General features: G+C 36.5%; 3 protein-coding genes across 6 annotated transcripts in view; 1 reads left to right on the plus strand and 2 right to left on the minus strand.

Moving 5' to 3' along the window:
• The window catches only part of PHTF2 (putative homeodomain transcription factor 2), a 123630-nt gene extending 119332 nt beyond the window's left edge, over positions 1-4298 (minus strand). For all 3 annotated transcript variants that reach the window (XM_054564136.1, XM_054564135.1, XM_054564137.1), the window contains exon 1: positions 4163-4298. The gene's annotated coding sequence lies outside the window, so the exon portion shown is untranslated. The remainder of the gene's footprint in view (positions 1-4162) is intronic.
• Positions 4299-4548: 250 nt separating this feature from the next.
• Positions 4549-8501, plus strand: TMEM60 (transmembrane protein 60). The gene is made up of 2 exons (XM_054564034.1): positions 4549-4876; positions 7805-8501. The coding sequence occupies exon 2, from the start codon at positions 7855-7857 to the stop codon at positions 8254-8256; it is 402 nt and encodes a 133-aa protein (XP_054420009.1). The 5' UTR covers positions 4549-4876; positions 7805-7854; the 3' UTR covers positions 8257-8501.
• Positions 8502-12446: 3945 nt separating this feature from the next.
• RSBN1L (round spermatid basic protein 1 like) overlaps positions 12447-20004 on the minus strand; it is a 69484-nt gene continuing 61926 nt past the window's right edge. For both annotated transcript variants that reach the window (XM_054564183.1, XM_054564182.1), the window contains 2 exons: positions 18047-18155; positions 12447-17956 (listed from right to left, as the gene is read on the minus strand). In XM_054564183.1, coding sequence (XP_054420158.1) covers positions 17318-17956; positions 18047-18155 — 748 coding nt within the window. In that variant the 3' untranslated portion in view covers positions 12447-17317. The remainder of the gene's footprint in view (positions 17957-18046; positions 18156-20004) is intronic.

Below are 20004 nucleotides of genomic sequence, written 5' to 3' on the forward strand. Positions count from 1 at the left end.
GAAATCATGCAAAGCTGTTATCATCAGTATATGATTAAATAAAACTGAACCTCAAAAAGGTTACATAATAGGCCCAAAGTCACACAACAGAGCAACTGCAGAACTGACAGTTGAACCTAGGTCTACAGAGCATGAACACTTGTGTCAGATAACTTCCGTAAGTTTTTTGCTATCTGTAACAGACCTTTTACTGAATGTTTTATTAAGGTGCTTTCATTCATGCAACAAATATGAGTGTCTACTACATATCTTCAAAATTTCTGCAGATACATTTTTAACAGCCCCTTTCCTCTACTGCTTCTGAAATTGGAAAGCTGCATATAGTGCACTTTTTCCCCTTTTACTTCATCTCATTAAATGTCAAAATTAATCACATTATGATTATTATCAGGCAGTGGTTCAGCCACAGTCATTTCCTGTCCCAGTTCCTGTTCACTATTCAGAATGAGATCCAGCATACTTTCTTTCCTAGTGCTCTCAAACTACCTGCTCTAGGAAGTAGTTGGTTTCTCTCATCTGAAAACTCACCTCTATATTTTGTGTCATTTTAGCAATTTGTGTGAGGCTAACAATAAGAAGTTGGACTTTTTAGAATGCAGCTTTCCTAAATGTTATTTAATATTTTCAACTTAAGTCATATGATTCTGGTCATCAAGTGATTCACATTTATAAATGTAATATGTTTACAGTTCTGTGCTAACCTGAAGGGAAGATATTCAATATAAGCATGGGATATTTTCTTGGATTTTTAAAAAAGATTTTATTTATTTATTTATTTTTAGAGAGAGGGGAAAGAGTGAGAAAGAGAGGAAGAAAATCATTAATGTGTGGTTGCCTCTTGTATGTCCCTAAGTGGGGACCTGGCCCACAACCAAGGCATGTGCCCTGACTGGGAATTGAACCCATGACCATTTGGTTCACAGGCCAGTGCTCAATCCACTAAGCCACACCAACCAGGGTTATTTTCCCTGGATTTTTAAGGACAGTCCCAACTTAAAACATTCTGTCCTACTGTGATATCTCAAATTTGGATTTGGAAAAGACAGTCAACATATATGCAAAGGGTACTCTGCAATATTCACTCTGTGTAGCTACAGACCAAATTAAGGGGTTAAGGAAAGACAAGAGTCACTTTAAGATTCTTCTTCTTTTTAAAATAATCCCAAAACACTTTCCACAAATTAAGTGCAAATTCCTCCAGGGGTATTAGTCTTTACCAGCTAGAATGTAATATCACAATAAAACAGTCAAATTTTTGCTTAGGTGGATAGGTCTGAAAATTAAGTTTTAATTGACACTGGGAAAATAAATATTAAAAGTAAATATTAAATAAAAATATAACACTGCACAAACGGTTGAGGTTTTCCTACAATTTTAGTTATCTATGTATGCAACTTCCCACGAGCAAAACTGGGTAGTACTTACTTTGCTTAGCCACATTTATATACAATTACCATTTAAGTTAGGCCTTCAAAAATAGTTTTTACACAAAGCCACAATTATTTGCCATTCCTTCAACCATTCATATTCCTGTTCAGTTCTATCTGTGTAAAATGCCCTCCTTTCCTACAGGTGGAAGCTACCATTCACCCTTTAAGGCTCCAGTAACAGCTCCCAGCTCAACCCCCACAACCCTTTTCTACTCTGGCTCTTAAAATTATTTGCTCTTTCTTCTTTATTCAGGGCTTACCATTGTGCCAGTACCTTATATATTTTGTTTAATGCTTAATACTCCCCTTTGCGGTATTATCCTCTCCCGCTAACAGATAAGGAAACTGAAGCTGAAGAAGGTTTGGTATCATGTTTAAGGTCACAAAGCCAAACAGGAATTCAAATGCTGATTTGTCTTAACTTTAATTGAATTCTCTTTCCATGAAACCACAGACTCTACGGCATTCTCTTATAGTATACATCATCATTATTTGTTCATATATCTATTTCTCCTGCTAAACAAAGTTTCTCAAAGACAGGAAAGATGACTCCATCCTTATACATCCCCAGCAAAACTCAACAGTACCTACTATACAATAATCTCGAAGTATTACTGCATATGTACGATACTCTTATTCAGTTTATGGTTTTGCAGCATTATTTTCCAATAATTAGTCTCCTTCTAACCAAGTCTCTTAAGAAGCCTCTTTTAATGTGGTGGTAAAGCATAACCACCATGCAGGCATGGTAATCAAATTACTTGGATGTGACTCACACCTCCACCAACTCAATAGCTGAAAAATCTTGAACAAGTAAGTTAACCTAAGTTTTCATTAACTCATATAAAACAGGGAGGACAGTAATCACCGTACCTACAATATGGGATTATAAGGATTAAATGAGATAATATATTGCATAGCAATCTGTTTTTTGATCATCATTTTTGCACATGCCACTGTGAATTTTCTTTGCCTCAGTCGAGTGAAGCCTTTTCTCATTACAACTTCTTTACACTTTTGCATGAAATGAATTAGCCAAAAAGGATTATGGTTTAAAAATTGCTTAGACCATCTACTTCATTTTTAGGGCTCTCTGTCCAATACCAGTTTAGACTAAAAAAAAAGTTTACTCTTGGAGGCTTGACTATGCAGAAGTGCCTCCATTGTACACTATACTCGATTTGCTCGCCACATTTTCATGCCCTACCAGAAAGTGGTGAAAATTAGAACACGGCAATTTCCTACCTTGCTAACACCTAACTATTAATACTATCTGATGCATGCTGATAATTAACCTGAGTGGAAGGCAGGCAATAAATTACCCTGGAACCAACCTGTGTCTGGTCTCAGGTATGGCTCATTCTCCCCAGATCTCTTATTCCTTTCCTGTAGAATCTGGAGGTTGAGCCACTACAACTAACAGGGAATACCCATTTCCTTCTCTTAAACTTAGCAACCCTTACTCCAGAAAGTTACCTTTTCAAATTGTTACGCTATTTTAAGGTTCCCTAGGCTGGAGTGCATAGTTTCCAAGTTCTCAGAACTCTCCTTTCTAACTTTAAAACTGTTATGAAAAAGTCCAGTTTGGGAGAAAACAAATTTTTTAAAAAAACACTTAATCCCTCACAACAAGAGCAAATACTATGGCTATAGCCAAAGTCTCAGGGGAAAATTAAAAGGAAAAATCTTAAAATGTCTAGTGGGCTAAAGCTACGCAAAATCTATAAAATCAAAGTTCCACGAGTAACAAACTATCAAAGCAAGCAGGAAATATACCATTAACAAAAGGAACTGTAAATTACAAAATATATAACACATTTACAATGAATTTTTAAATTATTTGGTATTTAGATACTTAGATTAGTAAATTGTTCCAGATTCTGTCCTTCCCTACTCAGTATATGTTGATATAAAGCAGTTCCTTTTTTTTTTTTCTTGCCAGGCTAAAAATAAAAAGGGTAATAGAACAGTGAGGGGATGATCCCCGAAGTTATAGAGGACGTGCTGAGTCGGAAAATCCCCGACTAAAAGGGACAATACCAGAACACCGTCAACATCAGAAAGATAAAAATAAGAAAAGATGAAACACGCTGAAGAACCGCCGTACCGTTTCCAGAAGGGAAATATCACTTAAGGCCAAAGCGAAGGATTTCAGCACCCGTTTTGTTCAGGGATGGAATCAGAAAACCAAACTCTTGCCTGTTCAGTGGGTGCAGGGCAGCGACCCTCCATCCAGCCTGCTTCCAGGGCGCTCAGTCACCCCCTCCTCGCAAGCCCGCTCCTTCGGCCGCTAGAAGACCGCTCCCGCCGGCCCGGGCTCTGCCACCAATGCCCCTGCATGCCCTCCAGGACCCGACGCACCCCGAGCACCGAACAAGTGGAAGGAATCGAAGGAGAGGGGCCGCGGGAGGGGGCGGGCGGACGGACGGAAGGCGGCGCTGGGCTTCGGCCCCTCACCATCAAGGATTGAAGACAGCGATGGCTCAGGAGGAGGGCGGCTGAGCCACTGCCGCCCGCCAAAAGACGGCACGGGACCGCGGCTGACCGCGGCGTGCAGGTGCCAGCGGCTGCTGGAGAAGTCACTGGCGGTAGAGGACGATGCGTTGGCCCCGAAGCCCCCACCTCCATCCCGCCCGTCGCTCTCCTCCCCGTCAATGCTCCATCCTCCAGATTCTGTCAGAACCCAACCTACACACGGCCCTCCCAAGTGCGAAAGTGATGCCGACTCTCACCTTAGGAGTGGGCGCCAGGCCGCTAGGAGGCGGCTGGGGTGCAGGAGAGATGCCGAGGCAAACACCGCCACCGCCGAGAGAGACCACAACGAGGATACCGGCAAGCGCGCTGCCTCTACAGCCGTCGTCCCACCCCCTCTCCCGCAGTATTTTGCGCTGGAGCCTACTGTCTCCGCCCGCTGGTGGGGTGGACCTCGGGAGGGGCGGAGCGCCCCGCAGGGGCGTATCCGAGCCCAGGCTAGTTTGATTGGCATCTGCCTGTCCAATGGGACTACGTGCACTTCAGGCTGAACTTTGATTGACTTTCCCTCTAGCCCGTAGCAATACAGAGGCGGGGCAAGTGGCTTCTTTAGTTGCCACCCTCTTGACAAACACGAACGTAAAGAAAGGTCGGTTGGTTTGCACTGGCGGCCAAAAGTCCAATTACCGCAGAGAAAGCAGCCTCTGAACGCAGATTGACGTCCTCTCTACCTATAGAGTAGGCCCAGGGGCGGTGAGAACCTACCCCGGATGTGGGCGCGGCCCTAAGGTAGAAGTGAGAAATCCTCTACCATGGTCGTCTGTAGAGGCGGAGCTGAGATCGTTTTCTTGATTTATCATGTGACGGATTCTGGATTTAATGGGGGGAAAAGTGTGGAGTAGGCCAAGGATCCAAACTGGCGAATTCTCTGATCTTCGCGTTCCTCTCCGCTCTCCGGCCAACGGCGCTGCCAGGTGAGTCTCGGGCTCCGATGGGCTGACATCCTTCACGGGCCTCTAGATGCCTGGGTGGGCTGGGTCGCCGCCGCTCCCCACCCCCTCACATTCCCAGCCCCAAACACACCAGGCTCGAGTGCATTGTGGATCTTGTCGTTCTAGAACCGCGTTCAACTCCAGAATGTATTTGGTCCACAGCGCAAAATTGGGGTGGAGGGTGAGTCCAGATAGGGTGTCGGGGGCTGACCTCCGCCCTTCGAAGACGGAGGACAAGGCTAGTTTAGAAACGTCCCAAAGTTCTAGGGACAAGTAGGCGCGAAAATCAGATAAGTTGTAAGAAAAACGCTATTCCTTTGAAGGATGGTTAACCGGTAAGCTAGCCAAGGCTGTAGCAGCAGGGGCCTTTCGAAAGCGACTCTTTAGAGGAGTTATGTGTTGTGGGCTCATTAAACAAAGCTGCTTTTGCTATGAAGCAAATTAGCTTGAAATAGTAATGGCAGTAGCGAGAAAAGGGAAATGGAGGTGGTGTGGGAAGCACCATGGACAGATGAGTCCACACACTACTGACACCGAGACACTGGAGGTAGGACAGGGCCTTCTATTTTTTTCATTTGAGGTCAACACAAAATTTTAACAATGAATAAGAAAGCATATGAACTAATACTTAACTCTCTTCAAAGTACCAGAAATGACCCCCTCAGATAGGAAATATTTAAGTTAAGCAAATTTTTGTTCTGGAGTATGCAAACCCCCTCTTTTGTGAAAGAATAGTAGTAGTAAGAAACAAATACGACTGCCTAAATTAATGATATTAGTTAATAAAAGTGGGATTGCATGTAATAATTGTAGCCCACAAACACAGCATCAGCAGAATGCTTCCTGGTGGAGGGCATTTCTGTACAAGTGCATACAGAACTTTGTTGCCTCCCGCATTATAAAACTTGTAATCACAAGCTTGTTCTTTGCATCCTTTCCACCTCCAGTCCTGAAGTATCTGTGTTGAAGGCAGCTACTCTTTCTATGACTAGTTGCTACTCAGCTCTATATAACAAAAAAAATGAAGCTTGACTCATCCAATGGCTGATGGAAAAGTTATACATAAGCAAGTATATTATTGTAAACTTTTGAAAGGTTCACAAAATGCCAGATAGAGATCGGGATTGAGCAAACTTAATTTACAAGATAAAATCCATCTGAGGTTATCAGTACACACCCCTGCACCTTTTTGTACAAGTTCAGGCCAATGTCTCATTATGGCATCCTCTGGCCAGGAAAAGACACCAGCATAGTAAAACAAAAGCATATGCTTTTCATACTTCAGTATGAAGCACCTGCCAACTACATAAACAAGTTGAGTGCAAGCAGATAGGTATAATGGGGAAAGGGGAGTTTGGCGACTTGTAAGGCACAGAGGAAAAAAAAAAAAAAGACATATTCTGGCACCATGATAGCTACCCACTGTTTAAAGTAGTACAGATCTAACAGAAAACGTCAGATCTCTAAAATATAATTTATTGACCATGCTAGTCAAGAGCATTTGATTCACCTATCTAGCCTCTTCACCTTTTGTTAACCTTTCTGCATTTTTACTCCTATGACCTGTACTGTTACCATCATGACTATCTGATCTTTTCCTATTTCCATCAGATATCCTCTGTCATCTTCAGTCTACCGGTGTCACTCCCCAGTAGGTTATATCTCTGAGTTCATAATCATACTTAGATTTCTCCTCTACTGAAAATTTCTTCTTGACCCTTTCTCAGTTTCATTGTATGTCTTACTTTCAGTTTCTCCAAATGTTTCAAGAGGGAGTAAAGTGCTGTTAGCTGGTATTACTTTCTGTTGACTCCTCACCCACTGCATGCAGTCCGTCTTCTGATTTCCCGTTCTTACCTTTTTTCCCAAATGGTCACAGGTTGATTTAAAAAAACTGGAATAGGTATTAGTACATACTGGAAACCTGTATGTGAAGATTGAGTAAATGTGTATATCTAAGTATTATAAATTAATGCCTTCCCAATTAAAATTCCAAGTTTTTAAGAATTAGTGAAAAAAATGAAACAATAGTAGAAAATAATCTGGAAAACAGTAAGTAGGTACTGAACCTTCCAGATATTAGAATATATCCTCTGGAACATACCCAGTAAGTCATACAGTACTAGTTCAAAACAGAAATAAACTGCAGTAAGACAGAATAGAGATATAAGAAATAGTCCATTATTGAGTAACTTGGCATCCAATTACCACAAAGTGTCAGATTTTAAGTGGTCTTGATTATTGAAAAGTAGGGAAAAAAATTTTTATTTTTACCACAAATCGAAAAAATTATAAGAAAATATTAGACTAAAATAGGTATTTATAAAAATTTAAATGAGAAAATTTAACTTACAAATATAGGATCCATAGATTAAACTGTGAAAATACAGTATTATCAATGTGTTCTGTACTATTTAGCCTAATGACCTCTTTATAATCATACTGCTAATGTCTTAATTTTTATTAACCATTCCCTCCTTACTAAAACTCTCCTCTCTTCACTTTATACCATCTTCTTTTTCACTGATTTGACTTTGGATGCTTTTTCTTAGTACTCCTTGAAACTGATTGGAAATTTGTAGCTGTGCAAATGTACAAAAAGGACTTACGAACATCCATGAGGTGCAGGAATAAAATCATGAGTGCCTGGACTTGAGTGATAGTAATGAAAAACAACAGTATTACAGGGGGTATACGAAACATTTTATTGTCATGGGCTAAAAGAACAATGGATATAATGCTGTCAAAGATGGCTACAAATTTTGCAAGTTTTTAAAGGAAGAAGGGTAGAATGTTTTCAAAATTAGGAAATTGTGAGTGGGAATGAGCCAGCCTTGTTCACCAGGAATAGAAGTGATTTGATAATTTTTCTGGTATCAAAACCATCTTGACCTTCTTTCCTTCTCTTAGGATATATTTCCCATTTTTCGACGCTGCAACAGCCTTTTTAAACTGTTTAAATGAGAATGTCCTTGGCTCAGAGAGTACTACTCACCTGGCTTTTCACATTACTCTTCTTGATCATGTTGGTGTTGAAACTGGATGAGAAGGCACCTTGGAACTGGTTCCTCATATTTATTCCAGTCTGGATTTTTGATACTATTCTTCTGGTCATGCTGATTGTGAAAATGGCTGGGCGATGTAAGTCGGGCTTTGACCCTCGACATGGATCACACAATATTAAAAAAAAAACCTGGTACCTCATTGCAATGTTACTTAAATTAGCCTTCTGCCTTGCACTCTGTGCTAAACTGGAACAGTTTACTACCATGAATCTGTCCTATGTCTTCATTCCTTTGTGGACCTTACTAGCTGGGGCTTTAGTAGAGCTTGGGTATAATGTCTTTTTTGTGAGAGACTGACTTCTAAGGACATCGTCTTATTTTATTGCTGTTCAACAAGTTGTCATTAAAGCATTCTGAATCTTTGCAAGCTTGAAGAATACCAGAAAACTGAGAAAAATACCAAATGTAGTTTTATACTGCTTCCATAAAATAGTCTTGGTGAATCATGGACTTCTAGTCAACCCAAAGCTTAATTATTCTATATTTGAGTTATTAATATCTTTATTATCCCTATTTAAATAAAGTTTGTTTGGGACCTTATATTTCTACTTGACTTTTAAATAATCTGTTGATGGGTCAATATTTAAAGTAAATAAGAACCCTTTAACCTACATATTTGGGTAGAAGTTTAATGTATCATGACCCCATTACAACCAAAGTAAATGGTCATTTGTGCTTCTAAATAATTATGAAGAAAAACTAGTTACTGAAGTAATTAGGGAGTGCTACTTCATGTTTATTTTCAGGAAGAATCGGAGTTTGACATTTTTTTGTCTAGGCTGTTCTTTGTTTCCTCTGCCTTTTGTTTGGAACAAATGAATTAGAGGGGTCATATTAAAACAATGTAGAACCTTGCCAGAAAGAAGGATTTTGTAGTTCAGTTAAAACTGTATTACATGCACAGATTACCTAAATACAATCTCTCATAGGGAAAGAAAAGGAAAGCACACATGCAAACAGCTAGTCCAGGAGTCAGCAAAATTTTTCTGTGAAGGGCTATGTAGTAAATATTTTAAGCTTTCTGTTGCAGCTACCCAGGTCTTGTGGCAAGAAAGCAGCAATAGACCATGGCTATGTTCCAATAAATCTTTATTTTGGACAACAAAATATAAATTTCATAAAATTTCTACATATGACAAAATATTTTGATTTTTGTTTAAACCATTTAAAACTCATTCTTGCCTCACAGCCCATACTGAAAAAAAATTTATGGCCAGTGGGAAGTAGTTTGCTGACTCCTGAGCTAGGCCTCCAAGGAAACTGGGTAAGAATCACATGTAAAAAGCAACAGCATAACTATTTTCTTACTTAATTTGGTATAGTGGCACATTAAATAAACAACTTGAAACCACACAATAAGCTACTGATATATGCCTCTGATTCTGACACCGTTAGATGTGTTTCCCCCGCCCCCCAAACCACCAAGGAATTAATTCTGGCATTATCTACCTGGAGATAGCATCATATTCACAAGGTTAAGGGTTCAGCTCCAGAGACTAATACCTACCTCAAACTTCAGAGGCCAACCCAACCTCCAGGTATACTGTACTTATGACAGGCTATAGATTGGCAGTTCCCATGACCCCCTCCTCAAGTTAATTTGCTATGGCAGCTCACAGAACTCAAGAGAAACATTTTACTTACTAGATTACCAGTGTATTCTAAAAGGATATAACTCAGGAACAGCCAGTTGAGAGATGCATGCACAGGACAAGGTTTGGGGAAGGGGCACTGAGCGCCATGCTCTCTAGGCGACCAGTCTTCCCCCATCCCATTCACCAGCCTGGAAGCTTTCTAAACCCTGCCCTTTTGGGGTATTATGGAGGCCTGATTACATAGTCATTGGTTAAATCATTGGGCATTGGTGACTGAACTCAGTCTCCAGCCCCTCTACTTTGGGGAGTGGGAGGATGAAGGGAGTACTGAAAAGTTACAGCCCTTTAATCAGAGTTGGTTCCCCTGGCAACCAGTCCCCATCCTTAGTTACTTAGGAGCTTTCCAAGTCACCTTAATTATGTAAGCTCTAATGACACCTTTATCACACTTACCACTTAGGAAATTCCAAGGGTGTTAAATTCCTATGCCAGGAATGGGATGAAGACCAGATACATTTAATAGAAATCAGTTACACAGCCTCAGCAATTGGAATACATTTAAAACATTAACAAGACACAAAGGATAGAGATTATGCTCACAGGTAGAAAAACTAAAACTAATGGAACACATAAACAATTAGTATTGCAGAAAAATACCTGTTTGTTCTTAGTTATAGGATACTTCCTTTGTAATCCGGAGATGTTTGTTAATAGTGTTTATAAAAATATCTAACACTCTGCATTAAGAAACTTGAAATATCAAAGGTTCTTAGTGAAGCCATTATTTTGCAAGTCAGCATGGACCAGATATAATTTAATCTGGTTTAGGCAAAAGATTTGTCAAAAAGTCTTAGTGAAAGCAACTTGTGAACAAATAACTTTTTATAATACAGACTTGAAACTGTGAAAAGTAGAAAATAGCAAATGAATAGCTAAATATGATACTTAATAGAGAGCTAAAGCTTTCTATCACTTTAAGTTATTAACCTTACACATCAGGAGTCCTTTTAGTTTTTATATTACAAAACAAGACACAAATTACCAAAGGGGTTTCCTTTAATTCTGATTGGTCATGTCTGCACAGTAAACATCACTCTTCCTCAGGAATTATAGAATGTTAGAACCAAGAAAAAAAAAAAAAAACCCTCTGGACGCACTGCTACAAATTCCCTCAGCATAACATCCCAGTAAAGTGTTTTACAGAAGGATGTCTGTGAAAATGTGCCACCTTTATGTTCTCATTCCTGCAACAGCCTACCAGATTTTAAAAAAAGACTGCATGTTATCTTGTTTCAATATTTTCAACTAATGTTTACAAGCTAATTGAGAACACCTGTTAACCAAATAATCAGATTTTACCTTGCCAAATAAGACTTAGGAATAAATTCTGCTTCAGGTTATGAAATATTAGGGTGCTTCTAACATATTTGCCATTTTAATTATTTTCAGTATAATTAAATTTTAATCCGTAATTTGTAATAACTTTCAGTGTATCTCGAAGGGGGAAAACTGGGTAGATTTTACAGTTTCATTATCAATACAGTATTTATGGTCTTCATATTGAACCTGCAACTTTTTGGTGTACAGGATGATGCTCCAACCTCCTGAGCCACCTGGCCAGGGCTGACGTTTGGTTTCTTTATAGTACCTGCTGATCGAATTTTCTCAACTTTTCTTCTGTTACAATTCTAGAATTATGTTATGAATTAATGTGAGAGACAAACTTTTTAAATTATAGAAACTTACGTTTTTACCATCCCCAGTATTTTGTTCCTTCAAATACTTATTAAATATCAAGAGTACTATAAATTAGGTGTTGGAAATACAAAAGGAAAAAAAAATTTGTAAGTCTAGCTCATTGTTTAGTTAGACCCCAACCTACTCTCACACACAAATACAACAGGCAGAGGGAAGAATTGGTTTTATACCAGTTGCAGTGTGAGGGGACAGTTGGAGATATCAGTAAATGATACACATAGAGGTTATGTTTCACTGGAATTCTGAAGAGATTTCATTATGTTGTATCCCAGGCAGAGATTTCCCCCAGCAAAAGCAAAGAATTTTAAAAGTACACAAAGGGAGTGGCAAGTACTGCCATCTGGTAAAGCTGAAAATTAGGCACATCAAATGGAAGAGATTGTAGTCGATGAGGCTGGAAAGGAAGGACCATATCATGAAGGCTCTTCAGTGCTATGCTGAGCATTTGGACTTTATCCTTGGAATATTTCTAAGCAGAAGAGTAACAATTGTGTCTATTTTAGGAAGGTTAATCTAGTGGTAACAAAGAATGGATTCAGGTGACAGATGGTTATAGACTTAGTGTGGTGATCATTTCCTAATGTATATAAATATTATTAAATCTGTTGTATACCTGAATCTAGTATATGTCAACTGCAACTTTTTGAAAAGAATGGATTGGAATGGCCATTGGTACTGAGGACTGCAGACAGCTAGAACATTTTAGGTGACCTTAAAAGTCCAGGTGAGATGAACATCTATATGGGTAGACAAATTATAAATATTTCTGGGATCAACTCAAGAAAATCTCATGATACAATGTACACAGAGGAAAAGACAGAGAAATCAGATTACTATGAGAAGACTGTGGAAAGAGATAGTGATGCCAATAACCAAATTAGGAGAAAAAGGAACAACTAATGCTTGGGAGCAAGAAGAGTTTAGATTTGATTACAAGGATCACTAGAACTTAGTTGAGAACCAAGGCTGACTTAAGTCCCGGGATCATGAAGACAGGTCAAGGACCCAGTGTAGAGACCTAAAGGTAAGAACCATGGAGACTACTTTAACTAGTGGTAGAGAGGCAAAAGAAGCCATCCAAAGAAACACAGAACCAACTAAATAGAACAGATAGCTTATATAGAGTCTTAAGGAGTAAATTATTGAGAATACCACAAAGGTTAAACAGAAGGATTAAGAAATGCAGCCACTGGATTTGGCAAATGGTGGCCTTTGAGAGAAATGTTTCAGCTTAGTGATTAAATTTGAGAATTAAAGTGAAATTGTAGTTTGATGAGGAAGTGAAGGCAGGCAGAGATTTTTCAAAAACTTGGTCAATCAGGAATAGAGATGGAACCAGGAACATAAACAAGAGAGGGGTTTCTTTGAAAAGAAGACACACCTGAGATTTTTCCATCTGGCTCAGTTAAAAACAAAAAATTCCAGGGAAAGAAGAGACTTGAGGTGGGGATCAAACTGTCCAAATGAAACTATGAATGCTGTATTACTCAAAATATTTTCAACTAGATTGATTTGACTCTGAATATGAACACTTGTAGTCTAAGGTAGTACAACAGCAATGGTCTTTATAGAAAAGTGTAAAGACATATTAGAAACAAGGATGCACAAATTCTAAATTTCAAAATGTTTAAAATGTCTCATATTTTAACATTTCTTGGAAGGCAGATAATAGTAATAAAACATTCAATTAGTACATTTTATTTTTTATTTCTACTTAATATAAACTCTGTTTACCCACATTTTATCCTCCGCTCATTTACATTCTCTGATTGAGTCTAAGTCCTGGAAGGGGAAATAAGCTGTAATGACAGATGTCTTCCTCTCAATTCCCTACTCTCTCAATAGATGTAATACACAATGTTTATAAACTTAAACAGGAAAGATCTTGCTTTTATCTTCCTTGTGCTTGATATTCTAAACAGTGATCGTTTCCATCTGCAATATGCAGTGGATTACAGGAAGAACTGAAGAGCCGGGGCAGAGATATAGGATTTTATACCTCTCCTGAGTTGTCCTCTTAATTAACTGAGTTATACTGCCACTGCCAAACATAACAAATATAACTCTTTCATGAAACAGGCAACACATTCTAAAACCACTAAAATTTTGTTGACACATCAAAGTACAGTGGATACCTTGGTACTAATCGTTAATTCGTTTCAGAACTCCTAACGAGTCCTAAAACCAATGAGTACTGAACAAGCAATGAGTGATGAAGCATTTTTCTCTTGTGGGGTGCATTGTGACTCACACAAGTTCTAGTAATTGCAACAAGTCCCGGGCAACGCTGAATGCTGAAACATTTTCTTCTTGTCAAAATGCTAGAAGTACAGAGTTCAACGAGTTCTGAACCCCATGAGTACCAACTATGACTGTAATTATATCAGGTGGAAGAAAGATTACATAAAAACCATCACTCTGAAGACCTAAAATCCTTCCTGTCACTTGTACCAGCTTAAAAATATTTTCAAAACAATGGGATTTTTGTCCTCTCCTGAGATTTAAAGTCATGTCTAGAAGGAAGGGAGGTAATTTATCATACCATCCCAGCACCCATACCTAATTGGTTTAACAAACTTGTTTAAGGTAATCCTTGATATTTTCTGTTGCATAAGTCAACTTTTGATATTCAGTTAAGAGGAAAAAGACTTTCATATTGGAATCACTTTTAAGACCCTATGGCTTCTGTTGAAGACAGAAAAGCAAGAACTTTTAAAGATGAGATGAAATGTCAAATGTAAAAAATTACAAAACAAAGGGGGAAAGATTATGGTTATCAATTTTAGCATTTATTGAAAGGCGGATGACAAGGAAAATTCCTCTCAAACTCCAAAAGCAATCTTGCACCTTTGCTAAATGTAAAATGAATTTTGAGATACTTGCTTTATATGACAATGAACTTGTCCAAAAAAAATAAGTGAATGCAACTTACCAAAATAGTGCTAATCTATTATTTACAAAATGATCTTACGTGCCATAACTGTTTAAGGAAAAAAAACTTTTACATTCAGGAACACTAATGATATACCTTGAAGACTTAGTCCAAGAAATAAAACCTTTCCTCCCTTTCAAGACCCCCATCCCCAAAGTTATAGAATGGATTAAAAATGAATAGATGTGGAAACAAACATTACTTCCAGTAATCTTACACACATGCACACATACACAGAATGTTGTGCTAGATTAACCTAATCTTTATTGAAGGTCAACAACCTTAGGGACAAGGAAGGTAATGAATATGGCTTTTGTAAAGTTTTCAACTATCACAAATGTTTAATTATTTTGCTACCTAACCAGCTAACCTGAGTATGGAATATGTATCACTTAGATAGTCAAAGGTATGAACAAAAGTAATTAAAAAAATACTATCAGACACCAAGGAGGTACCTTGTTTTTTTTTTTTTTTTTTTGTAAAGGTCTGTATCAATTTAATAATTTATGTAATAACTCTATATAGTATAAGATCACATAGAAATTGTATATTTAAGTGCTTGATTGTTCTGGCCCAAGAAATCGGAAATAACAGCAAAAAAAGTATGTTCAGATGAAGAACTAGAATGTACTACGTAGGAAACCATCAACATAATGCAATATTGGAACAAATTATTTGTGTGTAACAAAGGTAGCCAAGAAGTTCTCAGACTGCATCTGAAGAGATTAAAATTATAACCCGTAAAACAAGAAACATTAAGCATTATCCAAGGAGACAAGGCTTTATCTTGAAATCTGAACCCACTGATTTATACTGACATCCACAGGGATGTATGTATTTGACAAAACGAATTTCCAAAAGATGGAGAAGTTTGACTCTAGGCTATACAGGAAACAATAACTAAAAGTAACTATTATTGTATTAGATATATCTTTAAAAGTTAAGGCTCATATGTTTTGGAGGGATACTCTAAATACATTTTATAACAGTATGATCTTAGGTATCTATGTGTATGCTACTTGAAAATTGGAACTAAGATCTTATTAAATATATTACGCTTCAATTAAAAGAAGAAAACCAGGAAAACATCCCCTACTATTTCTCAATACTGGTTTGTTATGAACTTATGAAATGGTAGGTGCAAATACATAAATTGACCTTTAAAGAGAAGATAAAAAGTGAGCAGTAGGGTAAGACAGATATAAAAGAAATCCCTATATACATTGTCATGATTTATACCTTCCTTATTCCATGAAAATTCCTATGCAAATATACTGACTTCCTACAAACCACTGAGATTTCCAATAGGTGCCTATACTTTTTAAACTGGGGAACAGAAATTACATCATTACTACACTTTATTTTTTCTGATGAAATGCCTCTTCCTTAAGTGGCTTCTTCCTTACCAGAAAGATAAACAGTTTTATGGATCCACAAATGAGGCTAGAGCAGAAACTACTGAAATGGAAATAGCAACTCTAGTTCAAAGGGCAGCACAAAGAATCCCAGTTGAAAGTCATCAACCAAAGTATAAGCTCAGAAAAATAACAAATACAAATAAAAAAATATTTGCAATGAGCAGAGTTCCTTATATCAAGGAATACATTAAAGACATTTGTTTGACTTTTAATTACAGTAGTGGAAGCAGCTGAAATAGTGCTCAAGTCCATCACTGAAGACATCTGTTTTTCTTTAGCGAGGCACTGGCAATCCTGTTTCCTACCCTAATTTTACTTTGTAGATCTTCTTTTGAAAAAGAAATAGAGTTGACCCTTGAACAAGTGAACTGTGTGGGTCCCCTTACACACAGATTTTTTCACTTGACGTGCAATTCAAACCCACATCGTTTGAGGGTCAGCTGTACTCTTCTTATTTACCTTGCTAGGGTAGGCAGAGAGGGATTCTTAGAAAGAAGAGATAACACATCTTATTTTGTTAGCTACATCTCTGTATGAGTCATTGCCCTTATTTTAAGATTTTATATTTGTCATATTTTCTTCCTGTTCTGCAAGAAAAATCTATAAGGATTTTAACTGCTCACAGTTAAACTTTATGTAAATATTTTTTACTCAGCTACTATTAAGTATAACAAAAGTGCCTACTAATAAGAAAATTTTCTCAACTTCCTATCACTCCGTACACTAAAAAGAAAATTGATGTTACTAGGGCTATGTAATCTGGCCACAAAACTTCATTAATTAAAAGGGTTAAATATCACTAACAGACCTTTTTTTGCCCAACTTTACAAAAATTATTTCTATTACCTAAACTGCTTTCTTAATATTGATTATAAATATTTTAAAATGTATTCCAGGGAGTAGGGCTAGGAAGTTTCACATATTCATCTTATTCAGCAATTCAAGAAGTTATGTAAAATAAGATATACATATATATTCCCATACATACACACATATATAAATATGCTTTCATAACTGAATCTTAGTTTTAAAAATGCTTGCACAATGTGGGGAATTTAAATATTCACTAGATTTGAATTATGTACATTTGCACTCCTTTACCACTCTAATTGGATACAACAGCAGACACGAGATCAAATACATGATTTAACTGAATTTTCAGGGGTTTTTTTTTTTTTTTTTTTTTGCATACCCAACAGAAAACTTATTATGAACCTTTATTAAGTGGCTCACATTTCAGTATAAATCACACTAAAAAAATTTTTTTAAAGCTATTTACACTACAGTGCTGACACATTTAAATGGAAAAAAAAATTGGTATAAATAAGCTCTATGGAAAAGCTTTAAATTGTCGAAAAAGAATTCTGGCTCATATTACAAAATATATATATGTTAATGTCAGCTCTATCCTAAAACCTACAACTCAAACTCAAATAACTTTTTAAAGACTCCATTTCTTTAAACCTGCAATGTTTACAGTGCATCTGGCCCTAAGTGCTTTGATACTTCACAGTTATGGACAGGCACTGAGGAATGTTACAAAGCTACATAGACTATATTTTGTAACAGACTTAGGAGCAAGTCCTTGGCTTGCTTTCATAATTCATGAATCTTTATTACATTATTAAGTTTTTGTTTTTTTTTATAAAAGGATTTTAAATGGTATGTACATAATTAGCATCATCTTTTCTATCTTGATTTGAATGTGTTGAACTATGTTGCCTTGTATCAACTAGACTTAAGCACAATTCCTCCTTTGAATCTTTGTTGCTATTTTCAAATTTGGAGTCCAGGCCAATCTTAAATTCTGTAAATTGAACATGATCCAATTTTGCTTTAACATTCTTGCCATCCATATTATTCGGTGCTCTGGTCTTTTCAGAAACATAAACATTCACAGATTCTTCATTGATTCCTACAGATGCAATAGGTTCATGTTTAATCTGCTGTACTTCATATTTAGAATGAAGTTTGTCTGAAAAAATAGACTCCAAAGAGGTTTTGCTTACAGCACAAATCATATTGTCAGTGTGAGATCCAGGAATTGATGATGTGGAATCTGGTGATTTGCCTGTTTCATGAGTAGCTGTATTCTGAGCAGTGTCTTCCTCTGAGTGATATAACTTGAGCCGAACATGCCATGCTAAACTGCATACAGCTGAAACTGTCTTAAACTGATGAACAACATTCCTTGGAATAAAATAAATGTCATTATCATACAGCTGAATCCTGGCATAGCGAATGCCTTCCCTCCTCAATTGATTAAGTTTTGCATCATCAACCCACTGGACACACTGAAAAGAAAAACAACAACAACAAGAAATACCAATAAGTCTTTTTCATAATAAAGGTTAAACTGAAAATAATAATGGTTTAAAAAATACCTGGGACAGTGGAGGTTCATGTAAATCTAACTGCATTCGTTGAACTACTTCTAAGAAATCTTCAGCATGAAAACAAATGACATCTTTGGTTATTCGGGGTTGATTAAGCCTAAAAAAGAATATGAGATAAGAAGAATCTGCCATTAATGTTTCATTCTGTTAAGTCCCTATTAAATTCAAAGTAAAAATAATTTACATTCAAAACCAAAGTATTTAGAAATAAAGTTAAATTGTAATCAGCAGACCGCTTTACATATTTAAACAAAGGGATAATGTCATGCATGAGTTTCAACCTAAAGAGAGAAAAAACAACTCACTTCATTATACTATAGCTATGTGTAACAATATTTTGAAAAATTAAAATGATCTGAATTGGTTAATTATACAAATCAAAAAACTAAGTATTTTGTCTTAAAGTCAATACTTCAACAAATTAAGTGCCAAAGTTGAAAATATTACATAAAAATCAGTTAAATATAGGGGAAGGGAATATTTTTTCAGTAAAGACATATAACTGCAATGGTACCTGAACCCCTAAATAACTCAATAAATTAAGGGATTTTCAATTAAAAAGTACTAATGAAATAAACTTACCACTTTATTTGCTTGTCTTTAAATATAATCCTAAAATATCTCCATTTAATTAGGAATATATAAATACATTTTTACAGAAAATGCTTAAAAAATAGATTTTGGAATAACATTCCAAACTAAGTTAAAAAAAAAAATACCAAGGCAAATCATAACCAGTTTTTTTAAAACTGTGATAGAGAAAATATAAAACTCATGCATTACATTAACATACAGAGAAAAGATAAGAATCATTGCCAGCTTCTCTTTAGAGACAATGCAAGCCAGAAGAGAACAGACTATCTTTAAAGTATTGGAAGAAAAAGTCAATTTAGAATTCTGTATCTACCAAAAATACCTTCTAAATTAAAAAAAAAAAATTTCAGACAAACAAAAGCTGAATCTGTCATCAGAAGACTAGCACAATGAAAAATGTAAAGGAATTTCCTCAGACTGAAGGAAATGATATTTATCTGAAAATATGTCTGTTCAAAGGAATGTAGAGCAGAAGTAATAGTAAATATGAAAGGTATTTTATTCTCATTTTTAAACTCTCTTTGGAAATACTTTCTTGTAGCTAAAGTAGCATATTGAGGGGTTTACAGCACATGTAAAGTACAAATGTATGATAATAATTAGCACAAAGTTCAGAAATGGGGGTGGAGAAAATTAATGGCTGTATGCCTATTGAAAGGTTCTTAACATATTACATACAGAAGTCTATATATACTTGGAGATAGACTGTGATAACTTTAGAGCAACCACCAATAATGAAATAGTGAAGGTATAATGGAATGCCTAAAAAAGACAGGAAAGAGGGGAAAGGAATAAAAAATGAGGTATATCACAATGTAAGATGGTAAATTTAAATCCATATTTACTGGTACATTAAATGTAAATGGTCTAAATACACCAATAAAAAGACAAATTATCATTGAATTTTTTAAAAAGACTCAAAACAAGATATATGGTATCTACATTAAACAATGTAAGTAATAAACCATATAGGTGAAAAGCCAAACAATGGGAAAATACGTAACATGCAAACACTAATCATAAGAAAGCTCAAATGGCTGTATTGAAATCAGAGTAAAGCTTCAGACAAGGAATATTACCAAGGATAAAAAGGGTATTTTATAATGATAAAGAGGTCAGTTCATTGAGAAGAAATAGTAACTCTGAATATGTAGTTGCCTATTAGCAGAGCTTCAAAATATATGAACCTTGAAAACATTATGCTAAATGAAAGAAGCTAATCACCAAAGATCACATATTATGTCATTCCACTTATATGAAATATCTAGAATAAGACAAATATAGAGAAGAAAGGAAACAAATGGTTGCCTAGAGCTGAAGAGGATATAGGATTGGGAAGTAATTTCTAAAAA

Source organism: Pteronotus mesoamericanus, unplaced genomic scaffold, assembly GCF_021234165.1.
Source record: "Pteronotus mesoamericanus isolate MK-2021 breed Mesoamerican mustached bat unplaced genomic scaffold, CSHL_Meso_final scaffold_85, whole genome shotgun sequence".
NCBI lineage: Eukaryota > Metazoa > Chordata > Mammalia > Chiroptera > Mormoopidae > Pteronotus > Pteronotus mesoamericanus.